General features: G+C 41.2%; 2 protein-coding genes across 17 annotated transcripts in view; one reads left to right on the top strand and one right to left on the bottom strand.

The window, feature by feature from the left end:
- CSGALNACT2 (chondroitin sulfate N-acetylgalactosaminyltransferase 2) overlaps positions 1–16,211 on the top strand; it is a 61,391-nt gene that overhangs the window by 42,258 nt on the left and 2,922 nt on the right. For 4 of the 9 annotated variants that reach the window (XM_067710951.1, XM_067710945.1, XM_067710953.1 and 1 more), the window contains 4 exons: positions 4,233–8,251; positions 12,523–12,744; positions 12,949–13,161; positions 13,733–15,968. In XM_067710951.1, coding sequence (XP_067567052.1) covers positions 4,233–4,525 — 293 coding nt within the window. In that variant the 3' untranslated portion in view covers positions 4,526–8,251; positions 12,523–12,744; positions 12,949–13,161; positions 13,733–15,968. The remainder of the gene's footprint in view (positions 1–4,232; positions 8,252–12,522; positions 12,745–12,948; positions 13,162–13,732; positions 15,969–16,211) is intronic. The other 5 variants (XM_067710950.1, XM_067710947.1, XM_067710948.1 and 2 more) reach the window with 5 other exon arrangements.
- The window catches only part of RASGEF1A (RasGEF domain family member 1A), a 240,782-nt gene continuing 238,748 nt past the window's right edge, over positions 14,178–16,211 (bottom strand). For all 8 annotated transcript variants that reach the window (XM_067710956.1, XM_067710957.1, XM_067710959.1 and 5 more), the window contains one exon: positions 14,178–15,962. In XM_067710956.1, coding sequence (XP_067567057.1) covers positions 15,938–15,962 — 25 coding nt within the window. In that variant the 3' untranslated portion in view covers positions 14,178–15,937. The remainder of the gene's footprint in view (positions 15,963–16,211) is intronic.

Here is a 16,211-nt window from a genome sequence, read left to right as displayed (position 1 = left end):
GCTTAATAAAATAGTAAGGATACATCACTGCCTTCTGACCTCTGTTATTTCTCACTGCTCCTTTCTCATTGTTTTTTCCTTGTATTTCTATTAGATACATGTTGGAGCAGTTAATGGTGTCCCACATTTCTCTGAGACTGTTCATTTTTCTTCATTCTTTTCCTCTTTGTATTGCATAATCTCAATTGATCTATCTTCAGGTTCACTGATTCTTCGTTTGTTAGTTCAGATCTACTGTTGAGCTGCTCTAGTGAATTTTTCATTTGAGTTATTGTGCTTTTTAACTCTAGAATCTCATTTCTATCTCTTTATTAATACTCTCTTCTTGATGAGACGTTGTCATCTTACTTTGTTACTTCTTTAAGCATGATTTCTTTTAATTCTTCGAACATATTTATAATGGTTGTTTTGAAATCTGCTAAAACTGACATCCGGGCGCTCTCACAGGCAGTTTCTGTTGCGGGCTTTTCTTTTGGTATACGGGTCACACTTTTCAGTATTCTTTCAACACTTTTTTGAAAACTGGACGTTTTAGATAATATTTTGTGTTGATTCTAGATATTGACTCCCCCTGCCTCCAGGGCTTGTATTTTGTTTTGACTTTGCTTATTCATTTATTAATTGACTTGGCTTTACTATTTTAGTGAATTCTGTCTCCCTACCCTCTGCCTCCCAACAATATGAAGCTTCTCATGTCTCTCATCAGGGCATGTTGCACAGCCATCCTGGGATGACGTTGGATTTAGTGGGGCTCTCTTTGACTGTCTCTTTCCATGCCTGTTGATGTCACTCCTACCTATTAGGCTGCACTAATTTGCTCTGATTTAACAGTGCTCTGGGACATAAATTGCTCCGTAGTCTGAACCAATTAAATCGAACCCTTTTACAGGGTAGTTTTTGGGGCAAGTTTTTGAGGTTTGCTTGGACCCAAGGAGGGCTGTGCACATGGCCTGATGTCTCCCTGCCTTAGCTGTCTCTTTGCCTGCCTCGTTCTGGTAAACTGGCTGGCCTACATTTTAGCTTGTTCTAATGGGGCTACCAGCCTCCTCTTAATTGTTTACCACCAAATCTCCAGTATTTTCAAGAGCCCCCTTAGGCCTGAACTTCTGCACATTCTCTTTTAAATAAAGTCAGTTCCTTTGGGAAAAGCTCTGGAGCATTTGTTCTTATGGACTGCTGCTTCCCCTGAGCCTCTGCTCCAGACCTGGGGGTGGAGATAGTGGCACACTTCTCTCAGAGGGACACTCCTGCTTTATGAGCAGGACACTAGGTGGCAGCAGAAGGGACTACTCCCTCTTGGAGAGCCTCTACCCTATGAATGTGGGCTGGGTGAGAAAGGGAGCCCCTGCCCTCTCAGCAGCACTTGTTTGCAGTTTAGCCTCTTTCATTTGGAGCTTCTGTTCTTGACCCTCTTTTCTGTCCTTCTGGTATTCCCATTATACATATGTTACACCTTTTGTAGTTGTCCCATAGTTCTTGGATATTCTGTTCTGTGTTTTCTTTTCTTCCCCTCCCCACCCTCCGCCCCCAGTCTTCTTTCTCTTTGCTTTTCAGTCTTAGAAGTCTCTATTCACCTGTTCTCAAGTTCAGAGATTCTTTCCTCAGCCAAGTCCAGTCTACTAGTGAGCCCCTCAAAGGTATTCTTCATTTCTGTTACATTGCTTTTTATCTTTAGCATTTCTTTGTGATTCTTTCTTAGGATCTCTATCTCTCTGCTTACATTAACCACCTGTTCTTGCATGTTGTCTGCTTTTTCCATTAGAGCACTTAGCATATTAATTATAGTCATTTTAAATTCACAGTCCTTTAGTTCCAACATCCCTGCCATATCTGAGTCTGGTTCTGACGTTTGCTCTTTCTCTCTGATACTGACCAGGGTTCTTAGCCTTCCCCAATCAATAGAAGTTGACTAGAGGCCGGACAAGAAATTCATGCAAGGCTTTATTGGGGCCCCTGCTGCAGCAGCCGGGGAGTGAGAACAAACGACAGGTTCCCTTGCTTGCTCACTCGCTGAGGCAGGGCGAGCTTGTTCCTTATACGGGGTGGGGGTAGGCGTGTGTCCAGGGGTCGGAGCAGAGGGGGGTGGCTTAGATGGTCTGCCCACCCCTTGGTGGGGTTGAGTGCAGGGGGCATGCGCAGTTCCCTGCTTTTGCTCCTGACACCCAGTTTTTGCTCCAGGCTCTTTAGAAGTGGCAGTTGGGTTTTTCGATCTTTTGTATCTTTCTATCCATAATTTGCCCCAACTGCGCATTCATGCAGTTATTTTTCGTCCCATACGGTTTCTTTGTATTTTGTTGCTTCGAGGAGAGGTGTGTCCAGGTGTAAGCACTGCAGCAAAGGGTCCCGGGTCCCAGCCTGTCTCACTTCAAACTGTTTTTTGATTTTTAGTTTGCCTAATTTTTTTCCTCATAGCTGAACATGATGTACTGGGTAAAGGAAACTGCAGTAACTAGGCCTTTAGTGATGGTAAGGTGTGGGAGAAGAGGAAGAATTCTGTAGTCCTATGATAAGGTCTCAGTCCATCTTTAGTGAGCCTGGACCATGAACTTCACAATCGTTTCACAGACACAGCCCCCAATCTTAGGTGGGACAGGATGGCTAGAGTGGGCTGGAGTTGGGTATATCCCTTCCCCCAGATAGGTTAGACTCTGGTAAAATAGTTTTTCCTAAACACAGGCCTTATTAAGAAGAACAAAATGCCCTGGCATATTTCACAATGGTTACTTTCCCCCTCCTTCTGAAAGCACTAGGGGATTTTTCTCCAGTCTTCACTGTGAGAACCTGGTAGACCTAGAGGTAAAACTCACAAAAGTGTGCAGGCCTCTCTGGAATTTTCAACTCTTAGACTTTTCCACTGAGCCTCTAGCAATTCATCAATTACAGTTCAGATTTTCCTACCCCAGTACTGGTTCCCCTGGAGATTTCTACTAGTCCATTTCTTCCCTAATAGTTGTGATTCTGTCTTACCCACCTATCTGTGTCTTCACAGTTTGCCCTGTGACTTTATTTCTCCGAGGGATCTGAAAAGAGTTGTTGAGTTTTCAGTTTGTTCAACTTTTTACTTGTTGTCAGGATGGAGTGATGACTTCTAAGGTCTGTACATGCTGGACCAGAAACCGGAAGTCCTCTGTTTATTTTTATACCGTCTCCAATATTTGAGGAGCTTATTCGTATCTACAAGGAAGAAAAGCCAAGATATAATCAGACATAGCATTTAGTAAAGCTGTGACTATTTAAAGTAATATTTTTCAGAGATCTCAGGATTATTGTCATCCTATGAGAGTGAAATTAAGTGACATAGAATTATTTGACAAAAGACATAATTTGGAAACCTAGCTTTTAATTAAAGAATTAATTTTTTTCTCCATTTTTAAGAATCTTTTCTAGCTTTTCAAAAAACTCAAAATAGTTTGTATTCTCCATGCTTCTTTAAAGTTAGTTCAGCTTAAACCAATTTGAAAATAGTGTGAACTCTATCTCCCTTGCTCTAAGTAAGGCTCTAAGTGACATTTACATTGCCAGGTCTACTTGATTCTTTTTAAGTTCTTAATTGAGCAGCACACACTTGACCATTTCTTTCTCAGGATGCTTTCCTCACTTCACTACTGTGATAGCACATTCTCCAGAATTTTCTCCTTCTTCTGGGGCCGCCTCTCAGTCTGTTTTGCTGACTTGTCTTTCTCTGCCTGTTTACCCTCTAGATATTGACATTTCTTAGCATTTAGACCTGGGCCCTGTTTTCCCTGTAAACTCTAGTAATTTCACCCACTTCCATGGCTTTAAATCATCTGTGTGCCCATTCTCAACTTTATGTGTCCACCTTGGCCATTTCTTCTGTTTTCCCCTCTGGAAAGTTTTCTGTGACCCAGAAGAACTTGGATCTCAAAGGATAGAAAGAAAACATAATAAAACATTAATGGTGGTGATATTGTGGGTGATTTATGTTTCCTTCTCCTTTATTTGACTTTCTAGAGGTTTTCTGTAGAACTCTGAAGTTTACAAATTATTCTCAGATGTTTAATCTCATTTTGATACTCTCAACAACAGATTGTGAGCTTCTAGACGTCAGCTGGTAACTGGATTTCTAAACCAGGATGTCAGTCCTCTACTTCGGGTGTCTTTGGATTATACCGTGCCATCTCATTTGAAGCAGAATGTTTAAATGTTTATCAGGTTTGACTGTGCTCTGGCTGCCAGGCAGTTACTTAACAGTGTGAGTTTTGATCCTGCAGGTGGATTTGATATGGAAGTAAAAGGTTGGGGTGGAGAAGATGTTCATCTTTATCGAAAATACTTACATGGTGACCTGATTGTGATTCGGACTCCGGTTCCTGGTCTTTTCCACCTCTGGCACGAGAAACGCTGTGCTGATGAGTTGACACCCGAGCAGTACCGCATGTGCATCCAGTCCAAAGCCATGAACGAGGCCTCTCACTCGCACCTGGGAATGCTGGTCTTCAGGGAGGAGATAGAGACGCATCTTCACAAACAGGCATACAGGACAAATAGCGAATCTGTTGGTTAATGTCATCAGTGACACATTAGTCTGAACCACAAACCAGCACTATTTAGCCTTAATTCCAATTCCAGATGCAGTGCCTCTTTCAGAGAAGACATGCTTATCTTTTGTGTTCTTGCTGACATTACTTTAGCAATTTAACTTAGTGTGAGAAGAAAAAGCAAGTTTTGCAATGCAGAGTCTCTGTTTTGTGAGTATACTTCACTATGGAATCATTGACAAATCAAAATCTGGTATTTGTTCTAAGAGTAGCTTTGAGTTAATTTTACCCGGCTTCATGTTCTGATGTGTATCCTGGTTGCGTCTGGGCTGAGGGATGGAATGTGTTGTGCTGAAGGTGGGTCGGGAGCATCCTGTTCCCAAAGAGAGGACGGAGTGTTATGGATGGAGTGTGTGGATAAGGGCTCTTCACCTACCGACCACTGAGTCAACCTACTTGGTTTTAAATTAAGATCTTTGGGCAGTTGCTTAAAGGATCCTTTTTCACTGAAGCAGAGAATAATTAAATGACACATCTAAAATCCCCAACTAATCAAGAGAAGGCAGAGACAAAAATCCCTCAACTTTGTGTTGTTGCCTAGCCCCCTCAATGTCAGTTTTTAAACAAATGGGTAATAGTAGAAAATACTAAGGTTATAATCTGTGGCTTGATTAAAAATATAATGTGTTACAAATTTAGCATCATGTTCAGGATTAGGAGTCAAAGTTGCTGTAGACTGTTTTGAACAAACAGAAATAAACATGGAAACGTCTTTAACAGAACAGTTAATTATGCTGGAGTGTAGGACACTAGGGGTGTCTGGGACATCAGTTTACATGAGCCAGGGCCCTATCAGGGCCTTCTTGTGGTGGTTCAGAATAGATGAGCATAGCATGGTGTCGTGTGTTTTTGGCTTTGTATTGTCTTATTTAGCATGGATCCATAATGTATGTATTATTCTTTTTTCTAATATGTTAATTAAGCTACATCTGTGTTATTATAATACTTTGATTTGAGGAGGAGTTTCACTGAAGGAAGAAAAACCAAACAATTTAATGAGGTATACCATAAGATCATACTGATTTGAGAAAAGGGGAGGAGGGGAAGTTTGTCTAAATGGAAATCTGAATTACAGAATATTTTAGAGAAATATATAACTTGCAGATAGAATGATGTTTTAATTGAGGTGTAAATTATATTAAGGAGACAAGATGAGTAAGAAATTATATTCAGATATGACTGTACTGTGTTATTTATCACACATGGATCTTTTACCATATGGTCAATTGCTAGATCCACAAATTGGAGATATGGTGAAAGGCATGCATAGATTTTTGAACCTTTGGCTTTTAAAAGGGACCTATATTGAATTCTTTCTATTTGTATAGAAACCCCTGAAAATTCATAGAAGACAAATCATTACTCTTTTTTCTCAGTAAATCATATCATCTGAAATATTATAAATCCCAAATTTCTTGGTGCTACATGAATTCAATTTTATAATAACTCTTACTAAATATTCTTACAAGTTTTTAGTTGGGGTAGCATTTAGGCTTAGTTTTTTAAGATGTGTAAAATGTTCTCTGCAAAATTGTTCAGGCCATTGTCTCCTTTTATATACAGTTATTTATTGTGAAGACCAGTGAATTAAGGTATTTAAAGTGAGAGAACCTAATTATTTGCAAAAGTGAGTTGTAGCTGGTTTTTTGACAGAATCAAATGATTTTTTTTCCTTTTTAAAAAAAAAAAAAAGCTTTTCATTTAAAGATGGAAGCTAAGCAATGGAAACATTACTCTGTTTTTGACAGTAAAAGGTACCAATAAAGTATTTTATTACCGAAAGTTAAATGAAAATGTGATAAGTTAATTTCTTTCTGTTGTAAAATATCATAAATACAGAAAAGTGTATGACATGTAAATGTGTACTTTAAAGAATAATAAAGCCAACGCTAGTGCACCAGCTATTCAGATTAGGATATAGAACATTACCAGTGAAAAGTCTCTGTGTGCCCTTTCTCGATCACATACCCTCACCTCACTCTCTCCATAATAGTCACTATCCTGATTTTTGTGATAGTTTTTCACTCATTTTTCTTCACAGTTTTCCCAACTATGTATGTATCTCTACCCAATGACTATTTTGCCTGTTTTGAATTTGTATGCATATTATTTCATTATACTCTAACTTTCAGTATTTTGTTTTTGAGGTTCACTCATGTTAATCTCAAAATTAATTCATTTTCATTACTGACTAGTATTCCACTGAATGAAAATACTGTAGTATTATTCTACTGTTGATAGATATTTGGATCATTCATCATTTTTTTTTTGTTTGCTTATTTGCTTTTGCTATCACAAGCAATGTTGTCGTGAATACTGCTGTGCGTGTCTCTTAGGAGTGTGCGAGAATTTCTCTAGGAGTAATGATGCTAAGTCATCGGTTGTGTGTACGTTCAACTTACTTTCCGAAGTGGACCACCTCCAGCACTGTAAGAGATTCACTTTGCATCCTTGGTAATACTTAATTTTGTCAGACTTATTAATTCTTGCTAATCTAGTGGACTTTAGGCATGAATTGTAATTATAATTTTCATTTCCAGTCTTTTTGCCCATTATTATAAGTTCATAGGAATTCTTCACATATTCTGGGTACCAATTCTTGTTGGTTAAATGTTTACAAGTAACTTCTCCCAGGATGTGGCTTGTCTTTTCCCATTGTTGATGGTACTTTCTGATGAATAAAAATTAACTTTAATGTGTTCAATTAATCTTTTTCCTTTATGTTTTCTTTTTATTACTGATTTATGACCTCATAATAGAGAAGGGTATCCTAAAGCTATTGTTCTGTATTATCTTCTAAATACCTCATACGTAGCTTTGCTTTTTCCCAGTCATAAAAGTGGAAGAGGTTTTGTATATTATGTGACGTAAGGATTGCATTTCACTTTTTTCCAGCGTCGCCTTACTATGAAGTCCATATTTTACCCACAGATCTGCAAAACCACTCTCATCCATCAGATGTCATACACACACAGGTCTGCTCCTGAGCTCTCATCTGTTCAGCAGATTAGGCTGTCTCTCACCACGTTATCACATCACAGTCTAATATTACTGTAACATTATAGGAGTTGATAATTTCTGAGAATTAATCCGCTCACCTTGTTCTTGAAGATTGTCATGGCTGTTTGCAGCCTTTGTACTTTCATATAAGTTTTAGAATAAGCTTGCTAACTTTAATGAAAACTTGTGAATTTTTATTAGAATCTCATTGAATCTATAAGGTCACTTTGGGGAAAATGTACATCTTTATCTGATCCTTGAACATGACCTTATCTATTTTGGTCTTTATTGTCTTTCAATTAAGTTTTATACTTTTTCACACAGTGGATTTTTGTGTATTATTTTTTGAGATTTTTTTTCTAGGTAGTTTGCATTTTTTATGCCATTGTAACTATCTTTTATTTATTTTTATTGTCTATTGCTGGTATTTAGAAATCAGACTGATTTTTGTGTGTTAATTTTTGTGTTCAGTTGCCTTGCTGAGCACAATTGTAATGTATTTCTAGTTTCTTTCGCATTTTTCTGTTATCTATGAGTAGTAGAAGTTTTGTTTCTTACCAATTTTTATATCTTTATTTTTCTTGTCTTACTGTGCTTGTTAGGATTTGTTGTGCAGTGTTGACTGGAGTGATAGTAGAGGACTTCCTGCCCATATTTCTTATTTCAAGGGAGACATTCTCAGTGTTTCATCAGTAAGTATGGTATTTGCTATAGGTGTTTTTATAAATACCCTTTATTAAGTTAATAAAGTTACCTTCTATTATTACTTGGCAAGTTTTTATCATGCTTGAGAGCATTTATCAAATGTTTTTACTATATCTTTTGAGATAATTATATGATTTTTTCCCATCTTTAATATGTTAAATTGATGAATTAGGTTAATTGTCTGAAGTACCCTTGCATTCTTGGGGTCAGTGCCAATCTGTCATGATATGTTATATTATCCTTATACATTGCTGGATTTGGTTTGCATGCATACACAAACACATATTTATTTACATATTTGTATATATTTGTGGGGGGGTGTATATTATATATGTACTTTTTTCAGGTGTTTTTCATCTGTGTTCATAAGTAAGATTGCCTGTGTATATACTTCCTTTCTCACCCTTGGGCTTTTCTATTAAGGTTTTACTAGCTTATAAAATAAGTTACAGGTGTTCCTTTGTACTCTGTTTCTAGAAAAGTTTTGTAAGACTGTAATTATTTCTTCCTTGAATATTTGACAAAACTTCCTGAAAGCCACCTGGGCCTGAACTTTTCTATATACTAAGATCGCTGATCACTGGTTCAATTTATTTAATGATTGTGGACCTGTTCAGATTTTCTGTTTCTTCTAGTCAGTTTCGATTGAGTTCTTTTAGGTAAGGTGCTGTTTTCTAGGAATTTATCCTGATAAATTTGAAATTTTAGATGAAATGTACAAAGTTGTTTGCCATTTCCTCTTGTTATCTGTGTAATATGTATGTGATCTATAGTGATAGCTTCTTTCTCATTCCTGATACTGTTTATTTGTGCTTTTCTTTTTTCTTGAATAGTCTTGCCAGGTGTTAGCAAATTTTTCTCAGTCCTTCCAAATAACTGACCCCCTGCCAGCCACATATGAGAGACCCAGTTGCTTCACATTCTCCCCAGCACAGTATTTTCAGTGTTTTTAATTCAGACTCTTTAATTTCTGTTGGGTGTGTACAGTTATCTCCTTTTGAGTTTAGTGTAGTTTATCATCAGGGAAATGATGTTGAGTATCTTTTCATATGCTTATTGGCCATTTGGATATCTTGTTTGTGAAATGCCTATTCCATTTTTTTGCCCTTTTTCTTTAATTGGCTTTTTTTAAAATTGATGTGTAGGAGTTACTTATATATTCTGGATATGAGTCTTTTGTCAGATTTATATATTGCAAATATCTTCTCCCAGGCAGGGGACTGTTCTTCATTCTCTTAATGTTATCTGTTAATAAGCAAAAGTTCTTAGTTTTAATAAAGTCCAGTTGATCGGTTTTCTTTCTTTTATGGCTAGTGGTTTTGGTGTCCAGTTTTAAAAACCTTTCCTACTCCAAAGTAAAGAAGAAACATTCATGTTTTCTTTTAAATGCTTTATTGTATTGCCTTTCATATTTAGATCTATGATTCATATAGAAATAATTTTTATATAGTATGCAGTAGGAGTCAAGATTCATCCTTTAGCATTTCTTTTAGTGAAGGTCTGATAGCAAACTCCATTTTAGTGTATAAATATCTTTATCTCATTTAAGAAATATTTTTTGAAGTGTTGAGAATTCTAGGTTGAGAAATCTTTTAGCACTGTCAACTTTAATACTACAATCAGTTATTTTACCAGGAAAAGCGAATTTATTCGGGAATAGCCAGAGGAATTGCAGTTCTGGGTATGTGAACTACGGTGGACCATAGGCAAATCAGAGAGCAAGGAAAGGAAACTTGCTCTCTAAGGTAAAAGGGGGAATTGGGAGGGACTGTATTAACCCAAGGGTCCATTGGAGGAAGCTGGGAGTTCAAAGTATGGAGGCTTCTCATTGGTGGGCTTCTGTAGTCTCTGACTGGCTGGCCTGTGCTCAGGGGAGAGAAGCTTTCTTCTTCCTGGTTGGTGGTAAAGCGGGCAACACCTTTCTGTGATGGAGATGTTTGCGCTCTCTGTAATTGGTGATGTGTAGCTAGGTATGAGAACTCCCCCTCCAGGCCTGTCCCAGCTCTGACTCTAGCTCAGGTTTCTTTAATTCCACAGCACATTGATGTTATTATTCCACTGTCTTCTGCCTTCAGTTATTTCTGTTGTGAAGTAAGCTATCAGCTTAACAGTTGATAATGCCTTTGAAGGTAATCAACCTTCTTTTTCTCCAGCTGTCTTTAAAACCTCTTCTTTATCTCTGTTTTGTATCACCATGATATGTCTGTGTGCAGATTTTGTTTTTGTTTTTTGTTTTTTATCCTGCTTCAGAATCTTTGGGCTTCTTGGATTGTCTTTTGTCAATTCTGGAAGATTCTCAGCTATTTCATTTTCATTGTCTCTGCCTTGTTCTCTCTCTCTTTCCTTCTGTAACTCTGATAACATACGTTAAACCTGTTTCATATTTTCCAATCTTTGTCTCTCTGTGTTACATTCTGGTAATTTATACAGAATTTTGTCCAAATGGATTTGGAAAAGAACCAAATAGAGCGTCTAGAAATGAAAATGAATTTTTAAAATCCAATAGGTGGGTTTAACAGAATATTAGACACAGCTAAGGAGAGACTTTTAAAACTAGAATATAGGTTAGAATGTTTGCTTCTGCTGAGTAACTTAAGGACAGTACCAGTTCAGGGCCATGTTAAACTAAATTCTCAGCTTAAAGTTTTTTTGACCAGTGTGATTTGTGCTGCAAAACTTTGTAAAACTCACTGACTTGTGGTTATAAATTATCAGGGGCAAATTTTCCCCATCTCCATTCAGTGCCGAGGTTCAAAACAGGCAATCTTCCTTAACCCCCTTGGTGGGGTTGGAGTAGGAGTGCTTTATTTCAAGTTCACTGTTACACTGAGGGGTGGCTTTTTGGGATGTCAGCTTTATGGGCTAGGGTCTCCTATTTGACCCTTCTTCTTGAGCAAGTTCTGGACTTCCTTCTCTATCCCCCTTGTGGATTGGAAAGTGAAGCTCTGGGTTTCTCACTTGGATGTTAAAGTTTTGCATAAGTTTATTAGTCAATTTCAGTAGGCAAGCACTTAGTCTTTCATGCTGCCAGAAATGAACAGGTGCTTAACTTAAACTTTCTTATATTCTTGACAACATTGTCCCCTTAACATTGTTGCTGAAGATCCATACCTGAGAGTCCTGGGTATGCTGAGATAGAAGCGTGTGGGGTTTGAGCAGCAGCCCTCCACCTTCCTCCTAGTATCATGAATGCCTTTTTGAGAATAAAGATAGAAATTATATTGGCATGATCTAAGGTTACCAGCCTATAGGTGGATAGTAAGTTTTTCATTTAGAAAGTAGTTTTGAATCCCAACTTCACGTGAATTTCTTCTATTTTTTTTTAAGATTTTTAGTTTTGTTTTTTTTTTAATTTATTTTTATTTTTGGCTGCATTGGGTCTTCATTGCTATGCACGGGCTTTCTCTCTAGTTGCGGCGAGCGGGGGCTGCTCTTCGTTGCGGTGCACGGGCTTCTCATTGCGGTGGCTTCTCTTGTGGAGCACGGGCTCTGGGCGCGCGGGCTTCAGTAGCTGTGGCACGGAGGCTCAGTAGTTGTGGCTCGTGGGCTCTAGAGCTCAGGCTCAATAGTTGTGGCGTACGGGATTAGTTGCTCCGTGGCATGTGGGATCTTCCCATACCAGGCCTTGAACCCATGTCCCCTGCATTGACAGGGAGATTCTCAACCACTGTGCCACCAGGGAAGCCCTCTTCTCATATATGTTTATATGTTGGTTATATTTGACACTTAAATGATTCTTTGGTAATGTTAGAATATATTTGTATTGACCAGGACTTGAGTTGTTCCTTTGAGCAGGGCACTTAATAATCCTTTGCTTCACTTTTCCCAGAAGATTCCTCTCTCTGTGGGAGAAGTGGCATTCAGTTTCATCAGGCGTGCCACTGCTGGTACACAGCTAACACCACTTCTAATGCAGTAGGCATTGCACTTTCTGCCATATAACATTACAACCACCCATGAGATCAAGAGTATTGTAATTCCATTTTAATCATGGGAAAAATGGAGGCTTAAAAAGACAGACAACTTGTCCAAGGGTACCCAGCTGGGAACTGGAAACTAGGACTCAAATCCAAAGAGTTTAGTTCTCGATTCCTTGCTCTTCCACTTACCCCGTCTTGCCTCCCTGAGGAACGTGACACGTTTCACAAATGTGTAGGTGTAATAGGTGTATAAAAATCTTAGTTTTGTCACAGAAGTCTCTGTGGCCTTAGTAGAGATTCTTAGCTTATCTTCCTGTCACATCTGATGCTTTTAACAGGTTTGCCCCTGAAACGTGTGTAAAGTGAAAGGTGGTAACCCTCGGTCATCCCATGGCGTTAGGAGCTGCACACTGCGCTGGTCGCTGGCCACACAGCTACACGCCAAGAGGCTTCTACACAGAAAGAGCTGAGGCCCTAGTGCGTGAGACGGATGCCGACAGTGTGTGGTGTGGATGGTGGGGCAAGGCCGGAGGAGCACGAGCGCCACTCACCAGGAAGATGTAAGGAGGCTCAGAGAACGTGTGTGGGAGAATGGGGTGGCAAGTGTACTGGAGAAGGTGCACGTGCACAGCATGTGAGTCTAGTGCCCGAGCAGCAGCGTGCCCCTGGGAGAGGTGGGCAGGAGCCATGTTCTGCAGAACCCTACCCACCAGGAGAGCTTCTCCAACTTGCCTGGGCTCCCCGCTCCCATGTTTCCCATTTAGCAGGTCTGCACAGGGGCCCAGAGAACATCTCAGACAAGTTCCCAGTGTTGCTGCTGCTGCCAGGCTGGGACCCACACCTTGAGAAGCACTGCCTGGAGGAACCACCCATGGGTGAAGGACAGGGCCGTGCCGAGCCAAGCCAGCTCGCGTCCTGCTCCCAGCTCCACATCCAAGATGCAGACCAGATGATGTGCTGCTCCTCCTTCAGCTGAGGTAGGTAGAAACTTGCAAAAGTAACTTTACCAAGAAAGTAAGGAGGCCCTTACATGGAAGGACCTAAAAAGTGTTGTCACTTACCCAGAAGTCACTTAGGCATCCTCACAGGGGTCCTAGTTTGCTCCACAAACACCTGAGCACCTACTGTGTGCTGTTACTCCGCAAGGCACGTGGAGCAGCAGCAGGTGATGAGGCCCCGCAGGCCTCGCCTTCTGTCCACTAGCTATTTAAACGTATGTAAGTTTAGAAGTTCTGTTCTTCAGTCGCACTGGCCACATTTCAGGGCTCAGTCCCTCTGTGTATCTAGCAGCACTGTACTGGGTGATGCAGTACAGAATACCCCCTCAGCACAGAAAGTGTTCTGCTGGGTGCTGCTGCTCGAACGGGCTGAGTTGGCCCTGGAGGAGCAGAGCCAGGTCTGGCGAGCTGTCGTGGGCAGACCTCATCCAGCCTGGGCACTGGTGACAGGGTGGCAGTGGGAGACAGGCCAGAGAAGAGCAGTGTCTCAGTTCTTTTCCTTCAGTGCCACAAGCTCTCGTGTGCCCCTCCACAAATCCCTTTTATTTAGTGCTCCTAAGCGTGACGCATTGAAACGGAAGGAGAACCGCGCAGCAGAAAGACGTCGGCAGGCACTCCCCAATGTCCCCAGCCCCCGGAGAGACCCTCAGCACCCGTGGACACTGAAGGTTCTTGTTAGTCCCTGCAGTAAAGGAACGTTGAGAGTCATTTAAGGTAGGCTTCCTGAACTGACATGACCATGTAATTCAAGGGGCTAGTGATATCCTTCTGGATCTTTCTTTGAGGAAAGCAAAGCAGCAGAGAACATGCCTCTTGTACAGCTTTGTTTTGTTTTGCAATGTTTATTTGAAAAGCCCTTTGTCAGAATGTGGAGGTGAGAGCTCCCTGCTCCATCTCTGAAAGGCCCGTGGTGGCCCTGGCAGTCTCGTCCTCCCCCCTGGCCCTGGCATCCCCAAGCCTCCTGCCAACACAGAACCGCGCACAGAGAACAGGCACACGAGGGGAGCAACATGTTCTTTTATTGATGCAAGTACGTCCAGTCACACCAACAGTTGACATCCTTTATTGTTATAAAGTACAGCTTTATACGCAGAGTTCATCTCGAAACACCAAAACATCATAGGGTATGTGTCAAATTGGGAAAATAAAGTAGCAAATGTAGCACTGTGTCAGGTCGGTACTAGAACTGATGACCAAGTGAAGCGCACACTGATGTGAAAGCTCCTTAACACATGGACAGAAAAGGTTCTAACATTGTATTCCAAATATATATTCTCAAGTTTTAAACCTTTCTTTATCTCAAATACATAAACAAAGCAATATGTACTGTCAATATACAATATGTACTATCTAGAACGTCTGGAAAGTGCAAAAACACTGTGACAATACAGTGTAAATATCCTTGCTCCACCCTGGGCTGAGGGCGACATGAGCAGCGGATCATGGAGCCACCTCCCCCTGAGGCCTCGCCTTCACATCTCCAGGCTCTCCTAGGAGTTTTGGGAATTAGCAACTAACTAACTGTCCTTACCCAGGCCTGCCAGCTGGAGGCTCCGGCGGAAGCCAGCCATGTGGAGAGAAACGGTGAGTAGTTCCAAATCTGCTTGGATGGAATGACAGCCCCGCCATGAGGGAGATACAGTCAGTCAGCATGGATTGCCCATTTCTGGCCTTGGAGGGAGCAGGGCTGTCACTGTCCCATGGCCGGGAAGTCAGAAAATGGAGAGTACTCCTCGAGTTCGGGTGTGGAAAATACCTCCAAATGTTGGGCAGCTTTATGTGAGTGGGCTCCAGCAGATACTGGCCTGGCTAACCTTCCATGTTTCACACTCCGTTAGGGGAGCTCAATCCCCCACCCAGAGGGAAGGACGATACTGATTTGTAAGTTGCTTCTTTTGACTTTGTACTTGAGTTTCAAGATGGCTTTATACGTCCCCATCCTTAATTAATTATACTTTGTATTCGCTTCATTACAGCTAAGTAAGTGTGTCAAAGTTACAGCCTGGAAAACGGACAATTCCATGACTCCCTCCTTACGTTATTTTAGATTTTCTCTTTTCCTAAAATGTAGGTGAAGAACAATTTGCCAGACATCTTCCAACAGAAAATATGCTGCCAGGTGTCCCCCTGCCCTCCCCCCAACCCCCATAAATCCCTGATAAAGGAAAATGAAAATGTAAACTTTGGAAAGCCCGTATTCAAGGTTCACTTCTGGAAGTACGCAAATGAGACCTCCGGGCCACCCGAGCCCTTCTTGCCAGAACCTTGTGGGCCTGCGCTTTGAGGGCAGAGCTTCCCCGGTGCCTCCAGCGGCACTGGCTGCAGGCGAGAACGGGCCTGCCAGAACCCTCTAAGGCACTCACCCCGACATCAGAGACACTGGCTGGAAAGGAGGCAGGGCTCACGTTGGTTTTGGTTGGGTTTTTTTAAGTATTTTTTTGTAAGATGTTTGTTAATAATCAAAAGTAGAAAATAAAAATCTACATTTCATTAGAATAAGATGTTATCATGGATACCATCTCCCATGATACTCTTTCCCCACCCCTCCCCAAAGCAGGGCCCTGCCCTGTCATAAACAAAAAGCTTTAAGTGCCAAAGGTTGATGCATGAAATAATTACTTCTTTTTTTTCATAAAAGTTACGTACAAAATGGACCCCAACCAGTGAGGCCTCATCTCAGCCCATTATCACTCAAGATTAAAACTCAGTACGTAGGTGTGCTTAATCCCAGCGTCTGCAGGCTGCATCCGTGCCTTCAGGCTCTGTTAAGGAGAGTGGTCCTAAAGGTGAGCAGGGAACGAGGAAGTGGTCAGGGGGGCAGGCCCTTCCCCTGAGCAAGCAGAGGGCAGGCTTGTACTACTAGGGGAAGGCCCGGCTGCCTAGAACCGCCCATTGAGGGAGGGGTCAGGGACGTTCAAACCCCAAGTCCTCAGCCTGTACCGGGGATGCCTTCCTCTCCCCGGTCTGCGGAGAGGTGCCCTCGGCCGCCTTTCAAAAGGGCAGACCCATCATGCCTACCCCCACCCCAT

The sequence above is a fragment of the Pseudorca crassidens genome, chromosome 16 (assembly GCF_039906515.1).
Source record: "Pseudorca crassidens isolate mPseCra1 chromosome 16, mPseCra1.hap1, whole genome shotgun sequence".
In the NCBI taxonomy this organism is placed as follows: Eukaryota; Metazoa; Chordata; class Mammalia; order Artiodactyla; family Delphinidae; genus Pseudorca; species Pseudorca crassidens.
This window is presented reverse-complemented; position numbering and strand designations above follow the sequence as displayed.